Source organism: Canis lupus, chromosome 9, assembly GCF_011100685.1.
Source record: "Canis lupus familiaris isolate Mischka breed German Shepherd chromosome 9, alternate assembly UU_Cfam_GSD_1.0, whole genome shotgun sequence".
NCBI classification, from domain to species: Eukaryota; Metazoa; Chordata; class Mammalia; order Carnivora; family Canidae; genus Canis; species Canis lupus.
The window spans coordinates 26,083,472-26,104,264 of record NC_049230.1 but is presented as its reverse complement, the minus strand read 5'-3'; the positions used below and the strand labels follow the sequence as shown (position 1 = coordinate 26,104,264).

The window sequence follows — 20,793 nt, the reverse complement described above, 5'->3', positions numbered from 1 at the left end:
CAGGCTCCTTGCTGTGTATATGGGGGTTGGGGAGAGCTTCACAGTAGCTTCCTGGGTTGTCAGGACCGAGGATGGGTAGTCCCTACTAGCTTTCCCCCTGCCTCCTTAGCTAACACACACTTGCACACAGTGGCCAGGATCCTTTCCAGTCCGGACACCCGAGCCAGAGCTCTCACTTGGTGAAACTCTGGCCCCAGGCCTCCAGAATTCCTCCTCCCTGTTTGAGAGGCGAGTGCCCCCATAGGGGTGGAAGACAAGGATTCCACCCCTTCCCTGGCAGCCTGGGTGCAGAGTGGGCTGGCGACTGGACAACCCATTACAGGGTTCCAAAGGGCAAAGGCCAGCTTCGGGCCGCCACCTGGGGGGGGTATGAGGACCATTTCCTTTCTCCGTTCTCCTTCCTCCTCCACCACAAGGCCAGCAACACTGAGCGGAGCTTTCACACCTTAGAAGGTTGCAAAAGGTTCTCCACAAGAAATTGTTAAAATGCAGGTTCCTGGGCCGGCCTCTGAGATTCTGCTTCACAAAGTTTGGAGGAGGGCCCAGAAATCTGAATTTAAAAAATGTTTAAAGTGCCCAGCGATTTTGATGCCGATGGTCTTGAACCACACTAGAGAACTACAAGGACCATGAAGGAAATACTCCTGTGCCCCGCCCCCACGACTCTCCCTTCACGTTTGGGGTGAAGAGCCCCCCCCCCCCCCCGTGAGACCACTGCGGCTGGACCGCTTCCCCCAGTATTTGGTGGGGGCCTACTTTGGTGGGTCTGGGTAAGCCGCAGTCAGAGGTTGGGATGGAAGGGCTGAAGAGGACGGGCCGGGAGCGGGGGTCAGCGTCAGGCTGTCGGAGCGGGAGGGGCAGGGGAGGGGATACGGTCGGGAGGAGGGGAAGGGGAGGGCTCACAGACTCCAGCCCCGGAAATCCGATCCCTTTAGGACCCAGAGGTGCCAGTCCCCCAGCGGCGGCGGCGAGAAGGGCAGCCGCTCGGTGTCGGGCTGCCGCCGCTCGGGCAGAGCCAGAGAAAGACCGAGGCTCGGGGCGCGGGGGGGAGGGAGGGAGGGAGGGTGGCGCGGCGGCGGCGGAGCGGCCGGGGCCGGCCGAGCAGCCATGGGCGCCGGGGTGCCGGGCCCCCCGAGAGCCAAGGCCCCCGGCCGGGGTGGGGGACTCCCGGGCTGCCAGCCCCGCTGACACCGCCTCGGACGATGTGAGCCGGCGCCTCCGCCGCTGCTTCGCGGGCAGGGCGCGCGGTCCCACCGGCCCCGGCCGCCGCTTGTCGCGTTTGGGTGGGGGCGACCGCAGCAGGCCGCTCGGGCTCTGAACGAGGGGCCGGTGGCTGTGGCAGCTGGATTGGGGGAGGCGACCCACACAGGGCGCTCGGAGATTTTTTTCCCCTTTTTTTTTTTTTTAAGCGGGGTTAACTGTTTTTGGCAGCCTGGTTGGGGGGAGCCTACAAAAGGCCTTCCGGGGTTTCTTTTCTCGGGGGGAGGGGGCGGTGGTCCCGACTTGGCCAGCCGCCTGTCGGAGGGGGGGAGCGGGAAGCGAGGGGATGCGCCCCCGCCTCCCCCCACCATGATGAAGACGGAGCCGCGGGGGCCCGGGGGTCCCCTCCGGAGCGCCTCCCCGCACCGCAGCGCCTACGAGGCGGGCATCCAGGCGCTGAAGCCGCCCGACGCGCCCGGGCCCGACGAGGCGCCCAAGGCGGCCCACCACAAGAAATATGGCTCCAACGTCCACCGCATCAAAAGTATGTTCCTGCAGATGGGCACGACGGCGGGGCCGCCGGGCGAGGCGGGCGGCGGCGCGGGCCCCACCGAGGCCCCGCGGGCGCCCGAGCGCGGCGTGCGCCTGTCGCTGCCGCGGGCCAGCAGCCTCAACGAGAACGTGGACCACAGCGCCCTGCTCAAGCTGGGCACCAGCGTGTCGGAGCGCGTGAGCCGCTTCGACTCCAAGCCCGCGCCCTCGGCGCAGCCCGCGCCGCCGCCGCACCCGCCGTCCCGGCTGCAGGAGACGCGGAAGCTGTTCGAGCGGAGCGCCCCGGCGGCCTCGGGCGGCGACAAGGAGGCCGCGGCGCGGCGGCTGCTGAGGCAGGAGCGCGCCGGCCTGCAGGACCGGAAGCTGGACGTCGTGGTGCGCTTCAACGGCAGCACCGAGGCGCTGGACAAGCTGGACGCCGACGCCGTGTCGCCGACGGTCAGCCAGCTCAGCGCCGTCTTCGAGAAGGCCGACTCGAGGACCGGCCTGCACCGCGGCCCGGCGCTGCCCAGGGCCGCGGCCGCCGGGGCCCCGCACGCCGGCTCGAAGCTGGTCAGCAGGCGGTCCCGCGTGTTCCAGCCGCCGCCGCCGCCGCCGCCCGCCCCGTCGGGGGATGCGCCGGCCGACAAGGAGCGCGGCCCCGGCCCCGGCCCCGGCCCCGGCCCCGGCCCCGGCCCCGGCGGGCAGCAGCCTCCGCAGCACCGGGTGGCCCCTGCCCGGCCGCCCCCCAAGCCCCGGGAGGTGCGCAAGATCAAGCCGGTGGAGGTGGAGGAGAGCGGGGAGTCGGAGGCCGAGGCGGCGCCCGGGGAGGTGATTCAGGCGGAGGTGACGGTCCACGCGGCCCTAGAGAATGGCAGCGCCTTGGCAACCACTGCCAGCCCCGCGCCCGAGGAGCCGCAGAAGGCCCAGGCGGGCCCCGAGGAGGCCGCGGCCACCGTGGCGGCGCCCGAAAGAGCGCTGGGCGACGGCCGGGCCCCGGACGTGGCCCCTGAGGAGGCGGATGAGTCCAAGAAGGAGGACTTCTCGGAGGCGGACTTGGTGGACGTGAGCGCCTACAGCGGGCTGGGGGAGGACTCCGGGGGCAGCGCCCTGGAGGAGGACGACGAGGAGGACGAGGAGGACGGCGAGGCCCCCTATGAGCCCGAGTCGGGGTGCGTGGAGATCCCGGGGCTCTCGGAAGAAGAGGACCCGGCCCCGAGCCGGAAGATCCATTTCAGCACGGCGCCCATCCAAGTGAGTGAGCCCCCTCCCCGCCCCCGCCCCCGCGCCGCCCCTGCCACGTGCACGCCTCGCCCCCGCCTCGCCAGCCCGCCAGCCAGCCGGGTTTGGCAGGCTGAGTCAGCCCCTGCCACCCAGCCCCCTTCCCAGAAGTTACCACCCGGAGGGGGGCGTGGGGGACTTCCAGCTGTTTGTCAGAGGGCGGCCTGCCCCGACCTGCCCTCAGGTTCCTCTGCCTGCAGCCTCGCCCTGGCTGCCCTGGCTGCCCTGGCCGCCCTGGCTCGGCCGCACCTGCATCCTGGGACACCTGCTTCCCCTTCCTCTCCCAGGCACTCTTCCTCCCAGAGGCCGCCCGAGGCTCTTGGGGGCTTGGGTGGTGGGAAGTGTGTGTCTGTGTGTGTGTGTCCTCAGGAGACCCTCCCCACTTTGCTCCTGACCCCACTGGGCGGGAGAGGACCAAGAGCTTAGAAACACCCCCCTGCACTCCCCCTAGAGAGGAGGGAGAAGCCAAGAACTTCCTAAAAGAAGGTGAGGTGTAGGGGACCACAGTCCTCCTGCATCCTGTCTGTAGCCCCCACCCCAAAGTTTGCAGAAGTGAAAGAGGGAAGCAGGTCTTTGAGGGTGAGCTAGGCTGGGGCCATGTGACTCAGGGTGGGGGGAAAGGCCTAGTCTGGCGCTGGGGCCCTGTTCCCTGGGGTCTGTGCTGGGCCAGCTGGGGAGGTGGAGGTGTTGGGCAGGGAGCAGGTGCCTGGCCTGGCCCGTGAGGGGGCTGGGCCTTGGGCGGGACACCGAAGAGAGGGGGTGGGAGCTGGGAAAGCCCCCAGGGCCCTGGCAGCTGCCCACATGTCTTTGCTCTTGGCTGCTGGGTAGGGCACACTCCCATGGCCTTGGCAAACCCCAAGCCCTCTTGCCACATTCTCCGGGTGCCCTGAAAGAGGGATGGGAGCTGCCCTTCAGCACCCCCATCCCTGCCACCACGCTTGTGATTGGTTTGTGGCTGGTGCCAGTGCCCTGAGATCCTCAGAACAGTGCCAACAGGAGTGGTGGGGACATCCCCGGGAAGAATTAAGAGCCCTTGGTCACCTCCTCCCTTCCTGCCACTCCAGTCTTGGCTGGCACATGCAGCCTAGCTGGCCCTATTCTCAGGCTCAGCTGTGCCCAGCACTAGATCCACTGCAGGGGGCTGTCCAGGGCCTGGACCCTGTCTTTACCCCTCCAGAGCCAAGCCCTCATCTCTTTGCTCAAAGTTTCTGTAACTGGTCCTGGACTCTGAGGCTGCCCATGTTTCCTCCCAGCCCTCCTAGAATATCAGTGGCCCCTCTCCCACCTCTCACCCCAGCTGAGGCCTGAAAGGTGCTACTCCCAGGCCAGCCCTCCCCCTTCTGAGGCTTCGACCTTACAAGTCTTTCCTCCGGCCTCCCTGTCCTGAGAGCTATGGGATCCTGGATAGAGGATGAGGGTGTTTCTTGGGACCTGGGGAGGAGGTGGGGACCACTGAGGGAGTCAGGACCCCCACCCCCCCTTCATCAGTTCTCTGAGCTGCCTGATCCCCTCAGAGATGGAGTTTAGTCTTTCAGTCCTAGGCCTCTGACTGTCTATATTTGACACCTTACCCTGATTTTTGGGTAAAAAATAGCGCATGATTTGGAGCAGTGCTCCCCGACTCCCTGGTGACTGTTGCTCACAGGACTGTGGGAGCCAGTGGTATGTGGTGCCTCCTTGGTGTGTCTGACTTTTGACCTTACTGGGGATTTCCTCCCCCCCCACCCCGCCCCAGGACCTCAGGTCCTTGTTGTTCCCCCTCCCTGCCCCCACCCTGCATTGACACTGACTCCCGGGTCTTGTGTGGATGACCCAGTTGTTGCCTTTATGAAGGCTTCTGCTGAGGATAGAGAGCTCAATGCCACATTGTCACTTGGGGCAGGGGACTGGGCCCAACCCTCTAATGGGCTGGGCACATTCTGGTGGGCAATGTTAGGGGCAGTCTGGGCCTCTGAGCCTGAGGCCTGGGTTTCCTGCAGGGGGCAGGATTTGAGCGGCTAATAAGAGAGGAGAGGGCAAAGCCCAGGACAGGCTGGGAGAGTGTTTTGGAGGTCACAGTGTATTGGCTTGCTCATGCACACGAATCACATCGGGGAGGGCTTGCTTTGGTTGATCCAGACCACCACCAGACTGAGGGTTGCAGGGACCCGGTCTGCTGGAGCAGAGGGTGAGGGTCAGGGGACTCAGATGCAAAAGTGGGCCAGAGCCGATTTGCCAGGCCCCAGGCATGAGTGCAATGGGGACAGTCACAGGTGACCCATTCCCCAGGGCCCAGCTGGGTGCAGTCTCATCCTGCCCTGACCTTGGCAGCAGACCTCGCATCTTATCCTATGTACAGACTGGGTGGCCCATCCCTCCAGGGGGCTTGAGGGCCAATTGCCAGATGTCAGAAGGGCAGTCTGACCGCTGCAGGACTAACGATGAGCTTTAAGGGCCAGAGCTTGGATTTCTCTGATGTAGTGACATTGAGGGACCTCCCAGCTGCACTTCTCATCCTATGAAATCCCACCTTGGGAGTGAGGCTCTGGTGGGGAGTGACACTGAGTGAGCCCAAACAAAGGCTGGGACAAAAGTCTGCTGCCTGCCAGGGTGCCCATGGACCTGCTCCTGGAAGAGAGGGGGCCCTGGCAGGGGCCTCAGGGGACACGGTGCTCCACTCCAGCTGCGCAGGCCTCTGGCCCAGAGCTGCTCCCACCCTTCCCCGCCCCCGCTTGGCTCCAAGTGGTGCCAACCTGTCGCTGCAGGCAATGAAGCATGAACGTGTCATGGTACCCCAAATGGTGCTCATTAACCTCCCACTGGGGGTACCCCCACCTGGACCCAGAGTGAGGCCCTCCCACAGAGCCCCTGTCCTAGCTTCTCTGTTCTCTGGAGGAGGGTTGGAATTCCCCTTCTCACTGGGAGACATAGGAAGGAAACAGCAGAGGGGCACAGGGGACAACAGGTAGGCCTTGGGGCCCCATGTAGGCTGGGTTCACTGGGGACAGTGTTGAGACTGCTGCTCCTTGAGCTCCTTGCTCTTATCAGGGCCTTCTAGTGCATTGGGGACAAGGGGCACACCTCAGCACTGCTTCTCTGGAGGGAAACTGAGGCCTGGGCACGCAGGCAAAGCCACAGGGGCCTGGCGTTCCCCTCCACCCACCTCCTGCCACCTGAGGGGCACCTCGAGTGGGGGGGGCTGCCCTTTTTCCATGGGGGCGGAACAGATCCTTCCTGCTTCCCTCCCCCACCCTGGCCTCAACTTTAGGTTCAGGTCAGCTGGGTCCTGGGTGCCCCTCTATCTTCCTCTGTTCCTCCCTCTCCTCCTCCCTCCCCTGTCCCTGCGTCTCACACCCGTTCCCCCCTCTCTCCCCATCTGGCATCCTCCAGGATCTTCTCCATTCTTCCTCCCCTCCTCCTCCCTCCTCCTTTGCGCCTCTGCTCCTGCTCAGCCTGTTCTTTCCACTCTTCTGCCGTCTGTGTCCGCCCCGTCTGGCTCTCTGGGTCCTCATGTTTCTCTGTGTCCCGGTCTGTTGGTCTGTCCCCGACCTAGAGACCCGGCTTCCTGAGTCTGCTGCTTTCTGGGGCATTGCCCATCTTTCCTTCCTCCAGCAGCCATGCTCAAGCCAGTAGGGGCTGCGGAAGAAAGTAATGGTGTGGTTGGGGCAACCGCATCCCTTTCTCTGTTGCCCCATGCGCTGGAGCCCCAGAAGGGCCTGCCATTCCAGCTGGGGTCATGCTGGGGCTGGGGGAGGCCCAAGCAGGAGAGGATCGCCAGTGGGCACCTGCCTGCCTCAGTGGCCTCTGGGCACCAGCTCCACCCCTGCCCTCTGACTAGCGGCCCCTCTGCAGGTGTTCAGTACCTACTCCAACGAAGACTACGACCGGCGCAACGAGGACGTGGACCCCATGGCCGCCTCGGCTGAGTATGAGCTGGAGAAACGGGTGGAGAGGCTGGAGCTGTTCCCTGTAGAGCTGGAGAAGGGTGAGAGGCCCAGGGCCAGGCCACAGAGCGTGGGGGAATCTCCTCTCTGGCGCCAGCTCCACCCTGGGCCCCTGAGGCCACTGCCCCCAGCCACAGGGACTCCAGCAGCCAGAGCTCCTCCCACCGCCCCCCGCCGGCCCACACTCTGCCCCTTTAGGTGCCCAGTCCCCAGGGCCCCGTGGGCAGGGTCCCGGGCTCTGTTGGGGCCTGGTGGTGACAGAGCAGTCACCAATGCCCGCTAACTGTGTCCTTACATGCTATAGTAGGTGCTGGGCAGGGACGGGAGAGGCCGCCACAACATGCAGACTCAGGTCAGTGGGGTCCCCAAGGAAATAATGCTTGCACTTGCGTTGAGCTCTGAAGATGGGAATTTTGGGGAGTATGTGGGAAAGAGAGAGGAGGCTTGGCTAGATTTTGATCACGAGGACAAGATGAGTATGCAGGGCCTTGTAGACTATGTGGAGGACACTGCCTTTTTTCTAAGATGGACGGGAAACTGGTAAGGCGTGGGAAACATATTCTAGAAAGACCACATCAGGCTGTGCTGTGGGGAGAAGGGTCCTAAGTGGATGGCGAGAGACCACAGTGGTGTGGACAAGATGATGGCTATGGGGGAAGTGGGTATACCTGAGAGGTCCTTGGAGGTAGAATCTGCAGGATCTGGTGGTTATTTGGCTCTGGCTGAGACCATGAGGGGGAGGGAGGAATCCAGGTGACTTCCAGGCCCCATGAGGGAGTGGCAGACGGGAAGAGCCTGTTTGTGGGGGAAGATAAGAGTTTGGATGTCAGAGGTTCGTGAGACAGGAGGGGACAGCTGTGGAGAGAAGAGCAGGAGGTCTTCGGTCATTGAGGCCGTGAGTATGGATGAGCGTGCGTAGAGAAGACCAACCCCATCATGGCTACCCCCACACCGTCCCATCCCTCCGCACCCCTCATCTGCGTGTAGGCAGTCTCTGGCCCGCCCACCCTCCTAGGTTCCACCTTCAGTGTGTCCTGCGGCTCATTGGTTCTTGGGGGGAGCAAAGGGCAGGGGGTGACCCAAGAGCTTCCTAATTGGCTTGGCAAAGAGGGGGTGGACAGGATGGTGTCCCTTCCCCAGTTGTGGACATCCCCTAAGCATGGGGACTGCTGTTTGAGGTCGGGTGGGCCCTGGGGTGAGGTAGGGGGTCAGGGGGTGTCTCTTACTCTGTCCCCCACAAGCCCTGGCCAGAACACCTCACCTCTACCTCCCAACACCAGCCTCTCATGACTTTCTGCTCCACAGACTCCGAAGGCCTGGGCATCAGCATCATTGGCATGGGGGCTGGAGCCGACATGGGCCTCGAGAAGCTGGGCATCTTTGTGAAGACGGTGACCGAGGGTGGTGCAGCCCACCGGGATGGCAGGTACCAGCTCCCCTTCCCCACAGCAGCCAGCTGCCAGCCAGGCCACTGAGCCAGGCCAGGCCACTGCAGGGCTCAGGTGTTGATGGAGGTGCCAGTCCAGGGAGGACAGCAGTAAACAAACTGAGTGAGCCCCCTGTCCTCATGGCACTTACATCCTTTGCAGGGTGAGGAAGGGGGGCTGTGTGGAGGCATCATAAGTCCTGGTTTCAAGTGTGTGTTGGGCTGTGGTGGGGAGAACACAGACACGGAGTCTCAGTTCCTGGTGGATACATGTGAGCTTTTTGTTTTTCTCACTCGGCAAATATCGAATCCCTGGCTCTGTGGTGGGGCTGGAGCCAGGCCCTGGGGAGTCAGTGAGGACTTCCCTTGCCCTTGGGAAGCACAGGCTGTGGTGAAGCAGGCAGACATCCAAGTGGACACACAAAAAATGTCGGGAAAAAAAAATGTGGGAAAAGTACAGGGTGCTGTGAAGGCATCAGAAGCAGGATTTGCTCTTTCTGGATAGCAGGGAGGGCTTCCTGGAGGAAGTGACAGTGGAACTAAGACCTGAGGATGAGCAGTAGTCAGGCTGAGGGAGTAGGATGTGCAAAAGGTTCCAGGAAGAGGACGGAAAGCAGGCAGGTGTGGCTGGAGCATAGAGAGCAAGGGGGACCCAGGTGTGTGGTGTGCCTGGGGAGGGGGCTGCTACTTGTGTGTGTGCACGTGTGAGCATGTGTACCTATGTTTGGCACCTGAGGCTGAAGGGGTCAGAAGGGTTGGGAGGACCTCCTGGAGCCCTGGAGAGCCTGATGACCCCAATGTGGACCACTCCACTGTGTCTATCACAGAGGGGAAGTGGGAAAGGGCTTCGGGCATCCCCAGGGTTGTTTGAAGTGGTATCAGGGGTGCCTTGTGGTGGCACCTTCAAACCCAGACTCCCTCCATGTGACTGAGATGAGTTGGTATCCCTGTAGGGGCTTGGTGACTTTGGGGTCATGCTTGTAGAGCTTGGGTTGCCTCCCTCAGGGTGCTTTTGCCTGCTGTGGCCCAGGTGGCGTGTGAGATGGACAAAAGGAAGGTGACACCCCTGCTCTTTCACTTACTGCCCCTCCCCCAATTTGGACTTCCAGAGCTGTTCCTGTGGTCACCCGGTGGCAGCGTGGGGGGGTGTGTGCCCACGTGAGAGAGTAGCCGCATGCGGGGCATGTGGGGGGGGGGCGGGTGAGCTGCTCACAATAGGCTATTTCCTCCATTTCCGCAGAGGAGCCCTAAGAGAAGGCCTGGAGCTTGCAGGGAAGTGGCAGTGGAGGAAGGAGGTGGCCAAGGGTCCTGTCGGCAGGCCAGGCTAACCCAACCCCATCTATCTCCTACTGTGGAGAGCCGGGGCTTCTGGTGCCTCATCTAGATGTGGTAGGGGCTGTGCACCCATATCGGGGTGCAGTGGGCACAGGAGTATGCTATGTGGGTCTCGGCATTTGGGAGAAAATCTGCAGACTTGAGTCTGTAGAAATGGACACGTAAGAGGACTGTGTGTTACCTATGCTTTGGGCCTTTGCTGGAGTGCATGGTGGTAACGAACTCTGTGGATATCACACCGCGCTGTCGATGGAGGAGGGGACAAGGGTGTGATTAGCACAGGAAGTGTGCTCACTACCCCTCTTGGTCCTTCCTGTGTCTGCTTTGTTTGGCCGGGTCTCACTGCCTGGTGTGGGTCCGGCCGATCCCTGACCCTCTGGCCTCCTGCATTTTATACAAGTAGACAAAGTACCAGGACCCAGCAGGGACCGAGCCTCAAGTTTCTGATTGGGGGATACCACCACTACCTCTGCTCCAGTTCCCCTGGGACAGCCCCCCCTAACCAATGTGGCCTCTCCCAGGATCCAAGTGAATGATCTCCTGGTCGAGGTGGATGGCACAAGTCTGGTTGGAGTCACCCAGAGCTTCGCAGCCTCCGTGCTCCGGAACACCAAGGGTCGCGTGCGGTAAGCACTGGCCAGGCAGGGCTGGGTGGGGAGGGGGAGCAGACAGGAGATTTGGCCTCATCCCGCCACTCTGCCTGCCTGCCCACACCCACATAAGGTTCTGAGTGGCCCACCTCATAAAGGAGCTTCCTTGGCCTCCCTGCTGGAAGGAATTGCTGTGCTCATAGCCCTGCCCAGCGCTCGCCATTCCCCTCCCAAACCCCTGAATGCTGCTGGCCACCAGCACTCAGGCTTTGAGGCCCATGGTCTGCTGCGCCTCCAAACTGGCCTCTTGGATTTATTCTCCTTCCCCTGCCTGTCTGTGACTCACTCACTGAAGAGCCAAGATGTGCAAGGAGAATGCCAAATTGGGGTCCCCCCACCAGGCACTTCATCCTTCCCTCCTCACCAGCTCTGTAATCCTGGGAGGACTCTCAGGCCCTGGGAGGGCCTGTCAATTAAGGGAACTGGGTTAGAAGCTCCTTATGTCTCTCTCTGGCACAATATTCAGGGACCACTCCCTGACCTCTCCAAAAGGGGCACTGCCCCCAGGAAAGGGTGGTGGAGAGAAACAGGATGTGGGTGGCCACAGAGAGGAGGGGCTAGTGCCTGGAAGTTCCACTATTTCCTCTCCATCCTAATCTCCACTCACCATCATCCCGCCCCTTCCTGAAGCCTGGGGGCTTGGAGCTTACGCTAGATACCCCTGCACAGCCCCAGGGCAGGGGAATGGCGAAGCAGGCTGCTGGGATGGGTCAGGTTCGCCATTCCCCAGCCTCGCTTTCTGTCCCCTGGTGGGGGAAGAGCCCCCTGCCCTGGCAGCTCCTGAACTGCTGTCCCCTGCAGCCCAGCAGGGGGTTTGGCTGACGTCACCCCTCCCCCACAACTGGCTTTGAGGGTTAGCAGGCCTTCTGGCTGTCCCAGGAAAGAAACCCAGTAAGGGCCCCCAGTTCCCCCATTCATTATTAACACCCCACAGCCTCTGGACTCAGCCATCTCATTTCACCTCCCTTGGGAGGGTCTGGGTGTGGAGACGGGAGCACCAGCCTAGAGGATGATGCTATCACCCAGTTGAAGACAGAGGCAGGGTGGATGACGCTATTGCTCCTGCAGGTTTATGATTGGCCGGGAGCGGCCAGGCGAGCAGAGCGAGGTGGCCCAGCTAATTCAGCAGACCCTGGAACAGGAGCGATGGCAGCGGGAGATGATGGAGCAGAGATACGCCCAATACGGGGAAGATGATGAGGAGGTAGGGACACCGGGCCTGGCCGGCCGCATCATCGCCCCCTGGTGGCTGGACGGAGCATTACACCCATCCTGTGCCTCTGCTGCTTTCCCAGGTCTCCTGAGGGAGGCCAGGACACCATTCCCTATCCTGGGGGAGCCCCAGAGTGATGGAGGAGATACAGACCCTTCCTTCAGAGAACCCTTAGTGTGATGGAGGAGTAACACTCTGTCTTCACAGAGCCTTCCTGCTCACCTTCAGTTGGCTCAGAGTCCCCACTCTGAGGGGAAGACATAGTTCTACCCCCAGGGGGCCTAATCTGAGGAATGAGCCTGCTTCCAGACCTCAAGGGACCTGTGGTGTGAGGGGAAAAGCATAGGCTGTTTCTTCAGGGGTCTCAGTCTCCGGGAGGAACTACCTATGCCTTCTGGGGACTCCCCAGGCTGTTGGGTGAAGATGCAGACTATGCCACAGTGTGACCCCAGCCTGATGGGGGAGGCGTGACCCACAGCTCTGGGTAGCTCCCAGACTGACAGGGACAGACAGTTGCCAGTCCAAGTCCTGTTCATCAGAGCCCAGGGAGGCTGAGGTGGGCAGGGTGCTCAGCTTCCTTGCTCTCTTCACAGACAGGAGAATATGCCACCGACGAGGATGAGGAGCTGAGCCCCACGTTCCCGGGTGGCGAGATGGCCATCGAGGTGTTTGAGCTGGCAGAAAACGAGGATGCCTTGTCCCCTGTGGACATGGAGCCTGAGAAGCTGGTGCACAAGTTCAAGGAGGTGGGAAGAGGGGGTCCCTAAAGTGGTGGAGGGCAGAGGCAGGCCATTATCCTGCCCTGAAGCACTGCCTACTCCAGCTGGAGCTGAGCGCCTGCCTCTCTGCCCCACCCCAGCTCCAGATCAAGCATGCTGTGACTGAGGCAGAGATCCAGCAGCTAAAAAGAAAGGTAAGAATGTGGCAGAGGGAGGGGGCGACCGGAAGGCTGGGGGGATGACCCCTCCACCCTCACAACTGCTTACACTGACGCTCATAGGTCACCCACAGGCAGATACAGAACAAGCTGCTCTGAGGCAAGGGAGAGGAGTGTTAAAAGCTTGAGCTGTGGACCCCTGTGTGCCACCATCCACTTGCTGCTCTGTGCCTCAGTCTCCTCCCCTATGGGATGGGATGATAATAGTGCCAATGCTGTATGTTCCATTGTGAGGATTAAATGAGAGAAGGCATATAAAATCCTTAGCACAGTGCCTGGCTCATAAAAAGTACGGAGTAAAAAGTCAAGTCATTAGCTACTATACTGACACACCAAGTCACTCTAGAGGTCTTCACATTTCTTCTGTCTCATACCTATCCTCTACAAACAGGCCCAGCAATAAATGCAAACTACTCAGAGATACACACACTGACTCATGCCAGCCTGCACCTGAGGCACGTACCACCCCCAGGCCTGCTCACCAAGATCTCTGGAGATGCCCACTCTATGTGGACCTCGAGACACAGGACTCAGTCTTCACCTGACGTTATACCCAGGTGCTTTAGCCTAGATATGTAGACTCTACATTTGTCTGCTGCAATATAGACAGGCACAGCCATCTCTCAGGAGGAGTGTCACAGGACATGTGCATTCTCACTGAGGGGCTGATGCTGGCGCTCCCAGATGGTGACACACATGACATACACAAACACGCATATGTACTACGCACTGACACCTACTCAAAGCACATTGGGTGCCAACATACTCAGCCTGCACAGACTTCATATTAAAAGTCTGCATTGGGCCCCCAGCTGAGCCTGGACATTAGGAGTCCCAATTCCCATGGGGCTTCCAATGTGGTAGGGAGAGAGGGGTGCATGGGGGCCATGCAGCCATGGTACATCCACCATACATGGAGAGAGGAGAGGTCACAGCTGAGCCTTGTGGGGCAGGCAGGTGACTGAGGCAAAGGAAGGGCACCACCCAGGGAAGAGAGGCTGAGCTCAGAGGAGGCCCACTGACTGGCAGCCATTCCTGTGGGGACGAGGTGGGAGGCTGAGCTGGCCTTTTGGTGAAGGCTGAGGCTGGCAGGGGAACCAACCCACTAAAGACTCTGGCCTTGGTCCTGTGGCCACATGGGGCTCACCAGGGGCAAAGGTTGCTGCCTACGAGTTGGTAGGACATGAGGGTGGGGAGGATTTGGAGGCCCTAGTGGTGTCCTGGAGGGAATGGTGGCCAGGGCTGCCCACATTGCAGGCAGAGGGTATGGATTGGAAGGGTGGGTTGGAGCTGCATTTCTGAGGTCGAGACGATCCTGGGTGGATGCAGAGCAGGAAGGAGGGGCGAGTCAAAGATCTGTTCATGCTTTCAACTGTAAACACCTATAGGGTACCTTCTGAGTGCCCCAGTCTTTTCCAATCCCTGCGGGGGACAGCAGCAGATTTGACTGCCGCCCTTGTGGAGCTTAGTGTGCACACTGATGTCCATCCATACTGTTACCAATCGACATGGTGCTCTGCAGGAGAGTGCAGGCTTGCTGAGCTCCCAGAGTGGTGCAGCAGGGAGTCTGATCCAGCCAGGGTGTGTTTGTGCTCGAGGGGATGCTGCTGGAGGGAATCACAGGAGACTTCTCTGGGGAAGTGATACACTGAGCAGAGAGCTGAAGGGTGAGCTAGTGGGAAATAATGGGCAAGGTGGGGAGGAGGTAGGGACATTCCAGGCAGAGGGAAGTGCATGGGCAAAGGCCCTGTGGCAAGTCTGAGGATCTGCGGGCAGGCCTCTGTGCCGGAAGACAGATAGCAAGTGGTGTTGCAGACAACGAGGTTGGTGGGGCAGGCAGGGGCTTGAAGCTGAGCTCTGGTGCAGCAGTGAAGTCACAGCAGTGAGGTCCTGAAAAAGAGGCATAGGTCTGTGTGGGTGGGGTTGGGTTTGGGGCGGGGTGCCTGTGGGGAGCTGGGAGACAAGGTGAGAGAGGAGCCAGGATTGCTTAGGAGGCCACAGAACCAGGGCTTGGTCAGCAGGCCCAGAGGCACAGCAGGGCCAGAGGGCGATGGTGACCGTCACCTGGCCTACTCTTTCACACCTGCCATCTTACTGTAGTCCCATAAGCCTGCCAGGGGTCAGTCTCCTTTCACAGATGTGAGGGCTGAGGCTTAAGACAGAAGTCACCTTGCCTGGGGTCACAGAGTTAGTCAGTGACTGACCTGGTCTCTTGCCTGATGGGAGCGCAATACAGTGGCGGGGGGGTGGGGGGGCTGGCTGAGGGCTCTGAGGCTGAGCCCCCACTTCTTCCCTCTCCAGCTTTGAGTTCTCAGGCTCAGCCAAGGAGAGTGAGTAGTTGGCGGGCCATGGGCTCCACAATGCAGCAGCCATCCAGACACTGGCTCTGGTGCCAGGATGGGGGTGCTTCTCAGCTCCCTGCGGCCCCCTGCAATCCCAGCTGACCCTTCCTCCCTCAGCTGCAGAGCCTAGAGCAGGAGAAGGGGCGGTGGCGGGTGGAGAAGGCCCAGCTGGAGCAGAGCGTGGAGGAGAACAAGGAGCGCATGGAGAAACTGGAGGGCTACTGGGGCGAGGCCCAGAGCCTGTGCCAGGCTGTGGATGAGCACCTGCGGGAGACCCAGGCCCAGTACCAGGCTCTGGAGCGCAAGTACAGCAAGGCCAAACGCCTCATCAAGGACTACCAGCAGAAGTACGTGGCCAGGGGCTTGGGAGCCAGGGGGCCTGGCTCAGGGAGGACCGGCTGAGATGCCATTATTGGCAGCCTCTTCCTACCCCTGCTGAGTCAGGAGGCAGGGAGCACAAAAGTTGGGAGGGCCCCACAATGGGGGTACTGGGCCCAGAATGACTGGGCTCCAGAGCCAGCAGTCAGGCCCCAAAAGCCTTGGGGCCTCCAGGCCTAAGGGAGAGGAACAGAGCTGCCCAGGTGGGGCTAAGGACAGGGCTGAGGACCCGAGACCCCTTAGATGAGAATCTGACTACACACCCTTATCCACGGTCTTTTCTGTCCCCTGCCAATCCCTAGGGAGATCGAGTTCCTGAAAAAGGAGACCGCACAGCGCCGGGTTCTGGAAGAGTCGGAGCTGGCTAGGAAGGAGGAGATGGATAAGCTCCTGGACAAGGTAAGACCGGGGTGTACGGAGGGGGCAGCAGGTGATCCCCCCCTCTAGCACCCCTCTGTGGATTCTGGAGGGAGAGAAGGAGAGTCATGCTGCTGGCTCAGGGTCATGTCCCCACTAGGGGATCAGAAGGGGCAGGGCCCATCCTGGTCTCCAGGCCTGACCCCCTCTCCCTTTTGTTTGCCAGATCTCAGAACTGGAAGGAAACCTGCAAACACTGAGGAATTCCAATTCTACTTAACAGGAATCATTCCTTGACCGGACAATAATTAATCCCCTCCCATTGTCCTCCCTCCCCTGTCCTCAATACTTCCCACACCCCCCCCGCCCCCTACCAGCCTGGGGACAGGTGCCCCGACTCCCCCACCCTCTGCCCCACCTCCCCCAGCTTCAGGGACCAGAGGGCCTGGGCAGACAGAGGTGGCTGGAAGGATGGCCTCCTTCTTGCCCAATGGGGCTAAGGCACAAAGGCCAAGGAATGCCGAGGGTTGGCCTGGGTGGTAGATGGACACAAGGACCTGCAGACCATACTGCCAGACTTTACAATCAACCTCCAGCCTTTGTCTCTGGACTGGAATGGGGCTGGGGGCTCTCCCAGCATCTCACCACCTGGAGGCTGCTCCCTGCCCATGGGGCTCCTAGGTGGGCCCTGGGCCTCTTGACTTGAGATTCTCTACCTTCTTGGCCCTTTCCCTGTCCCCCATCATTGTGCTGTCTCTGTTGCATTCTGACCCTCCTGCTGGGAGGGGTTGCCTCCACACCTCCACCCATCCCGGTCCCCCCACCCAGGAGGGACAGAGTTCACCCCTGAGCCTGGAGGCTGGGCCTGGCCCTGCACTGATTTCTCATGCATCCTTCGGGAGAAGGGGAGAGTCCAGGACACCTGGTCCCCAGCTCCCCCTTTCCTAGGGCAGCAGCCCTCAATTTTTCCTTGTGCCTCCCCACCCCCAGGTGCCAAATAGCCATAACCTCCTCCTGGAACAGTTCTGTGGCTTCTCAGGGCTCCAGGTTTCCTGGCCAAGACTGGGAATGCCAGGGAGGAGAGGTCAGCTTTGGGGGCCTGGCTGCAGAGCCCCTGGTCTTAGGCAAGGGGAACATTTCCCACCAGAGAGCCAGGCCCTGCCCTGCCCAGGGCCACACCTGGAAGCCTTGTACTAACATCGCAAATTCAGCCTCACTCCGCCCACACCCACAGGTTTTGACTGGAGGGCAAAATTTTACTACTACTCATCTTTCTGGAGACCAGGGCTGCCCTGCTGGCAGCCTGCTTCCTAAGTGAAATCTGCTCCGTTTCCCCCACTTTAACCCCAAATTGGGGCTTGGACCAAGGGAGGTGAGACCCCCCCCAGGTCCCCTCCCCTTTCAGGATCCATCTCTCATTTTGCCTCTTCCTACTGCCCCTGCCCCAGACTGGATTTATGTTCAGTTTTTAAAAACAGACAACTCCCATCACATCTGTTTGGGCTTCTCGTCCCCTGTAAATAGACCACGCCATCGATCAGTATTTCTCGGGCGCCCCCCTCCCACCCCCAGACGTGCCCCTACCCCTCAAAGAGCTGGCTGTCTCGGTGCCCGGGCCCACGCGCTTCACCCCCGTCGCCGCGGCAGATGGAGGGGGCGGGGCCAGGTGGGCGGGGGTTCGGAGCGCTTCCGGTTTCTCGGCCGGCACCGCCCCTCCCCGCCCCCCCGCAGGACTGCGTCTCTGTACATAATATATATATGTATGTATTGTTCCCGGTTTTGTACGGACCATGCCCTCTGTCAGGTCGTCCCCATAAAAGCAGCCCCCAGAGCCTCTCTGCCTGGTTTCTTGATTCGTGGGGGAGGGGCAGGGTCGTCGGTCGGTGCCCCGTGGTCCCCTCCTCCCGGTGCTGCCTTTACTGGGAAGACCCTTCATGATTATGAAGATCCCATATTCCCGCTTCCAGCAAACGCCCTTTTTGCCACCATCTCCCCCATCAGCACCCATGCTCTTCTATCCATTCCTCTTGGGCAGGGCTGGGGGTTCTAGAGAGTTCCTTAGCCCCCTCGCGTTTCCTCTTTTTAGGAGGCCTCTGGCAGAATTCAGAGAATGGATTCGGTAGGATAGGATGAGGAGAACCGCGCCCCTCCCCTGAGAAGTCTAACCTCAGGGAGAATAGCCGGCCTCTCCTCTCACGAGGCACCCTACCTGAAGTCCCCGAAGGATCAAAGGTCTCCCGGGGGTGGGAGGTGACCTGTCAGAGCAGTTTTGTGACCGGGGTCCTGAGAATCTTTCTGCCCTAGAAAATTTAAATAGCTCTAGCCCCCTGCTCTGCTCCAGCATGTCTGGTTGCAAACTCACCAGCCCTAATAGGATGGGTCTGGTCGGGATCCCTGGGTGGCTCAGAAGTTAAGCATCTGCCTTAGGCTCAGGGCATGATCTGGAGTCCCAGGATGGAGTCCTGCATGGGCTCCCTGCACAGATCCTGCTTCAGGACCCTGCTTCGCCCTCTGCCTGTGTCTCTGCCTCTCTCTCTGTGTCTGTCATGAATAAATAAGTAAAATCTTAAAAAAAAAAAAAAAGAAAGAAAGAAGAAAGAGAAAGAAAGAAAAGAAAGAAAGAAAGAAAGAAGAAAGAAAGAAAGAAAGAAAAGAAAGAAAGAAAGAAAGAAAGAAAGAAAGAAAGAAAGAAAGAAGAAAGAAAAGAAAGAAAGAAAAGAAAGAAAGAAAAGAAAAGAATGGGTCTGGCAGTCCAAATGCCAGGGTCCTAAGGACAATATTTTGTGAAGCCCCAGAGAGCAGAGAGAGTGGGGGGGGGGGGGGCGTAGTGGGGCAGTCCCCAACACCAGCCTTGCCCTGCTCTGGGTGCTGGTGTGTTTAGGTGTGAAAGCACAGAAGCACAAGCTCAGTGGCCTAGCCCCCCAAGGGTATTCTCATGTTCCCCTTTGCCCAAAGGAATCTGGGCCCTTCAAAGTCATTCTGACAACATCTGAGATGACTAGTCTCGACCCATCCAGCCTGCTGCTCACTTGGGGGTCACCTGGAAACCTTGGGATGGTGACCATTGCTTCTCAAGTCATTTTCTCCAGGGGGGTCATCCTTGGGACACTTCTGGGAAGAAAGATCCAGGTGGCTGAATCCCAAGATCAGAGACCACCAAAACACAAGGCTATAAGTCATGGTCACTGGGACCCTGCTCAGGAAACCTAGCCAAGAAATTCTAAGTGAAGTGGCCAGACCAATCTGAGTGGGAAGGCAGATATAGGGGCTGTGGCAACTTCTGCTGGTCTGACTGGGGCTGATTCCAGGGTGAGGTCCTGCTGCCTTTCCCCCATCTTCCTGTGTATTATGTGAGGGGCCTATACATAGTATGTTCCAAAATGTGGGCCAGGTGGTTCCCCATGCCTAAGCCTGAGTACATTGTATGGTGGGAGGTGTTATGTGTGGCATTGCTTTGAGTTTCTCAGGCCGAAGAGGTGACATGACCATGAGCCATGTCCACATTTGGGGCTATGTCAAGTGGCTATGGGGAGGTCTGTGTGAGGCTTGTTACCTCAGCCCTGCCCTGTCACCTGCCCCATTCTTAGGGGCTTGAGCAGGTTTGCCACAACCCCAACACTTGCCTTAGGGGAGAGAAATCAAATGAAGGGCATTTTCTGAACTCTCAGAAGCTTAGGCATCACTAGAAACAGGGGTCCTCCCTGGTCCTGTAGCCTAGCAGACACCCTCCCATAGAACCTGCCCCCTGCACCCAGCACCCAGAACTGACAGGGCCTATATAATCAACCCCCCTGGCCCCCACTCAGATCTCACCAGATGCCTGAAAACCATGTCTTCTCTAAAGACCCCAGACTCAGCCCTGTAGGACATCACCCAGAGTCCCAACTGGGTCCCCAGATCTCCACAATCTAGCCAGCATTCCATGGCTGCCAGCAGATTCTAAAGACACACAGAGACCCCAAAACTCCCACAGATTTCCTAGAATACCTTCAGCCCTCAAAGCCTATTAATTTGGTCTTCATCCACAGTCCGAAGACCATCCTGGCTCAACATACCACCTCCCACAGCTCCTTGGAGACCCGTGACTACAGAGACTCCAGCCAGCCCTTAGGGAACTCTATCCCTAGGTGGCATACCTCTCCCCCCACCCCCTCAGGTCTGGATCCTTCTATCCAACCTCACCATTTGCTCTTGAACAAAACTTTCATTCTTCGAGATCTCTGTTTTCCTCTCTTAAAATGGGGGTAATACAAACAACCAGGTTTATTGTGAGGTGACATTAACAATCAGGGGAATGTACAGTGCCTGGCTCCTATGCCATCACAGTATGGCCACTAGTTGTTGATTATTACACTATCTGCCCTGGCCTGCCACCACCTCAGGCTCACCGCTCCAAGTGTGATCTCATCCCAGAGCCCCCTCCAGGACTCCAGCCTCGGGCCAAGGCCTCCTTCTCTCTCAGTGGCCAGCGATCCCCAAATCTGGTCAATTTCTTCCATTCTATGTCCCGGACAGCCCTCAGCTTGATCTGTGATCTTCATGCCTACTGCCTCCATCTCATCAGCCTCACCAGGGCTCTTCCAGCCTCGCGCTGCCCTCTCCAGTCCACTCTCCACAGAGGAGCCAAAGGGTTCAAAGCAAATATGAGCCCCTCACTCCTTTCCCCTATGGCTTCCAGGATAAACTGCAAGCACTTCTTCCACCCCTGCACCTTCGCAGCTTCCTCTTCCACTCTAGCCCGCCACCCCCACCCAGCCCCACTAGCACTTCTACCCAGCCCTGGCCGGCTGGGGTAGCCAACACACCACCTCTACCTGGAAGCCCCCAGGATCACCTCCACCCCCCACCCCCACCCCCCGCGTCCCTAGGCTGCGCCGGCGTCCTCCGGTGCTCTGTGAACCCGGGCTCGGGGCACCTGGGCTATTTGGGGCCCCCCACTGGTCTGTCTCCCCCCCCCCCACGCCCCCGACACATCCAGACGAGCCCCGACGGCTTGGCCCGGTGGTTCCGTTCCCCGCGGTGCCCTCAGGCCTTGGCGCACCGAGGGCTCGGTGGACGTCCGGAGACTGGATGAATCCCGAGCCCCCACGGACCTCGCAGTGGAGGCGGAGGCCCCGTGGGTGCAGAGGCGGGGCCGCTCCCCCCAGAGCCCCCCTCCCCCGGACTTCCGCGGCCCGAGTAGTAGCTGGCAACTCGGAATCCCCTCGCCGGGCCGCCGCG

General features: G+C 60.1%; 1 protein-coding gene and 1 long non-coding RNA gene across 5 annotated transcripts; one reads left to right on the top strand and one right to left on the bottom strand.

Moving 5' to 3' along the window:
• The first annotated feature begins 1,569 nt into the window (after positions 1-1,569).
• PPP1R9B (protein phosphatase 1 regulatory subunit 9B) lies at positions 1,570-17,407 on the top strand. Its single transcript, XM_038547633.1, has 10 exons — positions 1,570-2,985; positions 6,844-6,976; positions 8,241-8,361; positions 10,218-10,322; positions 11,415-11,550; positions 12,153-12,305; positions 12,419-12,472; positions 14,956-15,185; positions 15,519-15,615; positions 15,800-17,407. The coding sequence occupies exons 1-10, from the start codon at positions 1,570-1,572 to the stop codon at positions 15,851-15,853; spliced, it is 2,499 nt and encodes an 832-aa protein (XP_038403561.1). The 3' UTR covers positions 15,854-17,407.
• Positions 6,842-20,316, bottom strand: LOC111097376. Of its 4 annotated transcripts, XR_005364478.1 has the most exons (5): positions 19,962-20,316; positions 17,936-18,114; positions 13,890-14,386; positions 7,604-7,730; positions 7,113-7,333 (listed from the first exon to the last, which is right to left on the bottom strand). It is a non-coding gene; the product is annotated as an uncharacterized LOC111097376 (long non-coding RNA). The 4 variants fall into 4 exon arrangements; XR_005364477.1 differs by lacking the exons at positions 17,936-18,114; positions 19,962-20,316 and adding an exon at positions 15,480-15,878 and having other exon boundaries at positions 6,842-7,333; positions 7,604-8,583; XR_005364476.1 differs by lacking the exon at positions 17,936-18,114 and having other exon boundaries at positions 7,119-7,333; positions 19,756-20,307.
• Between the last annotated feature and the right edge of the window lie 477 nt (positions 20,317-20,793).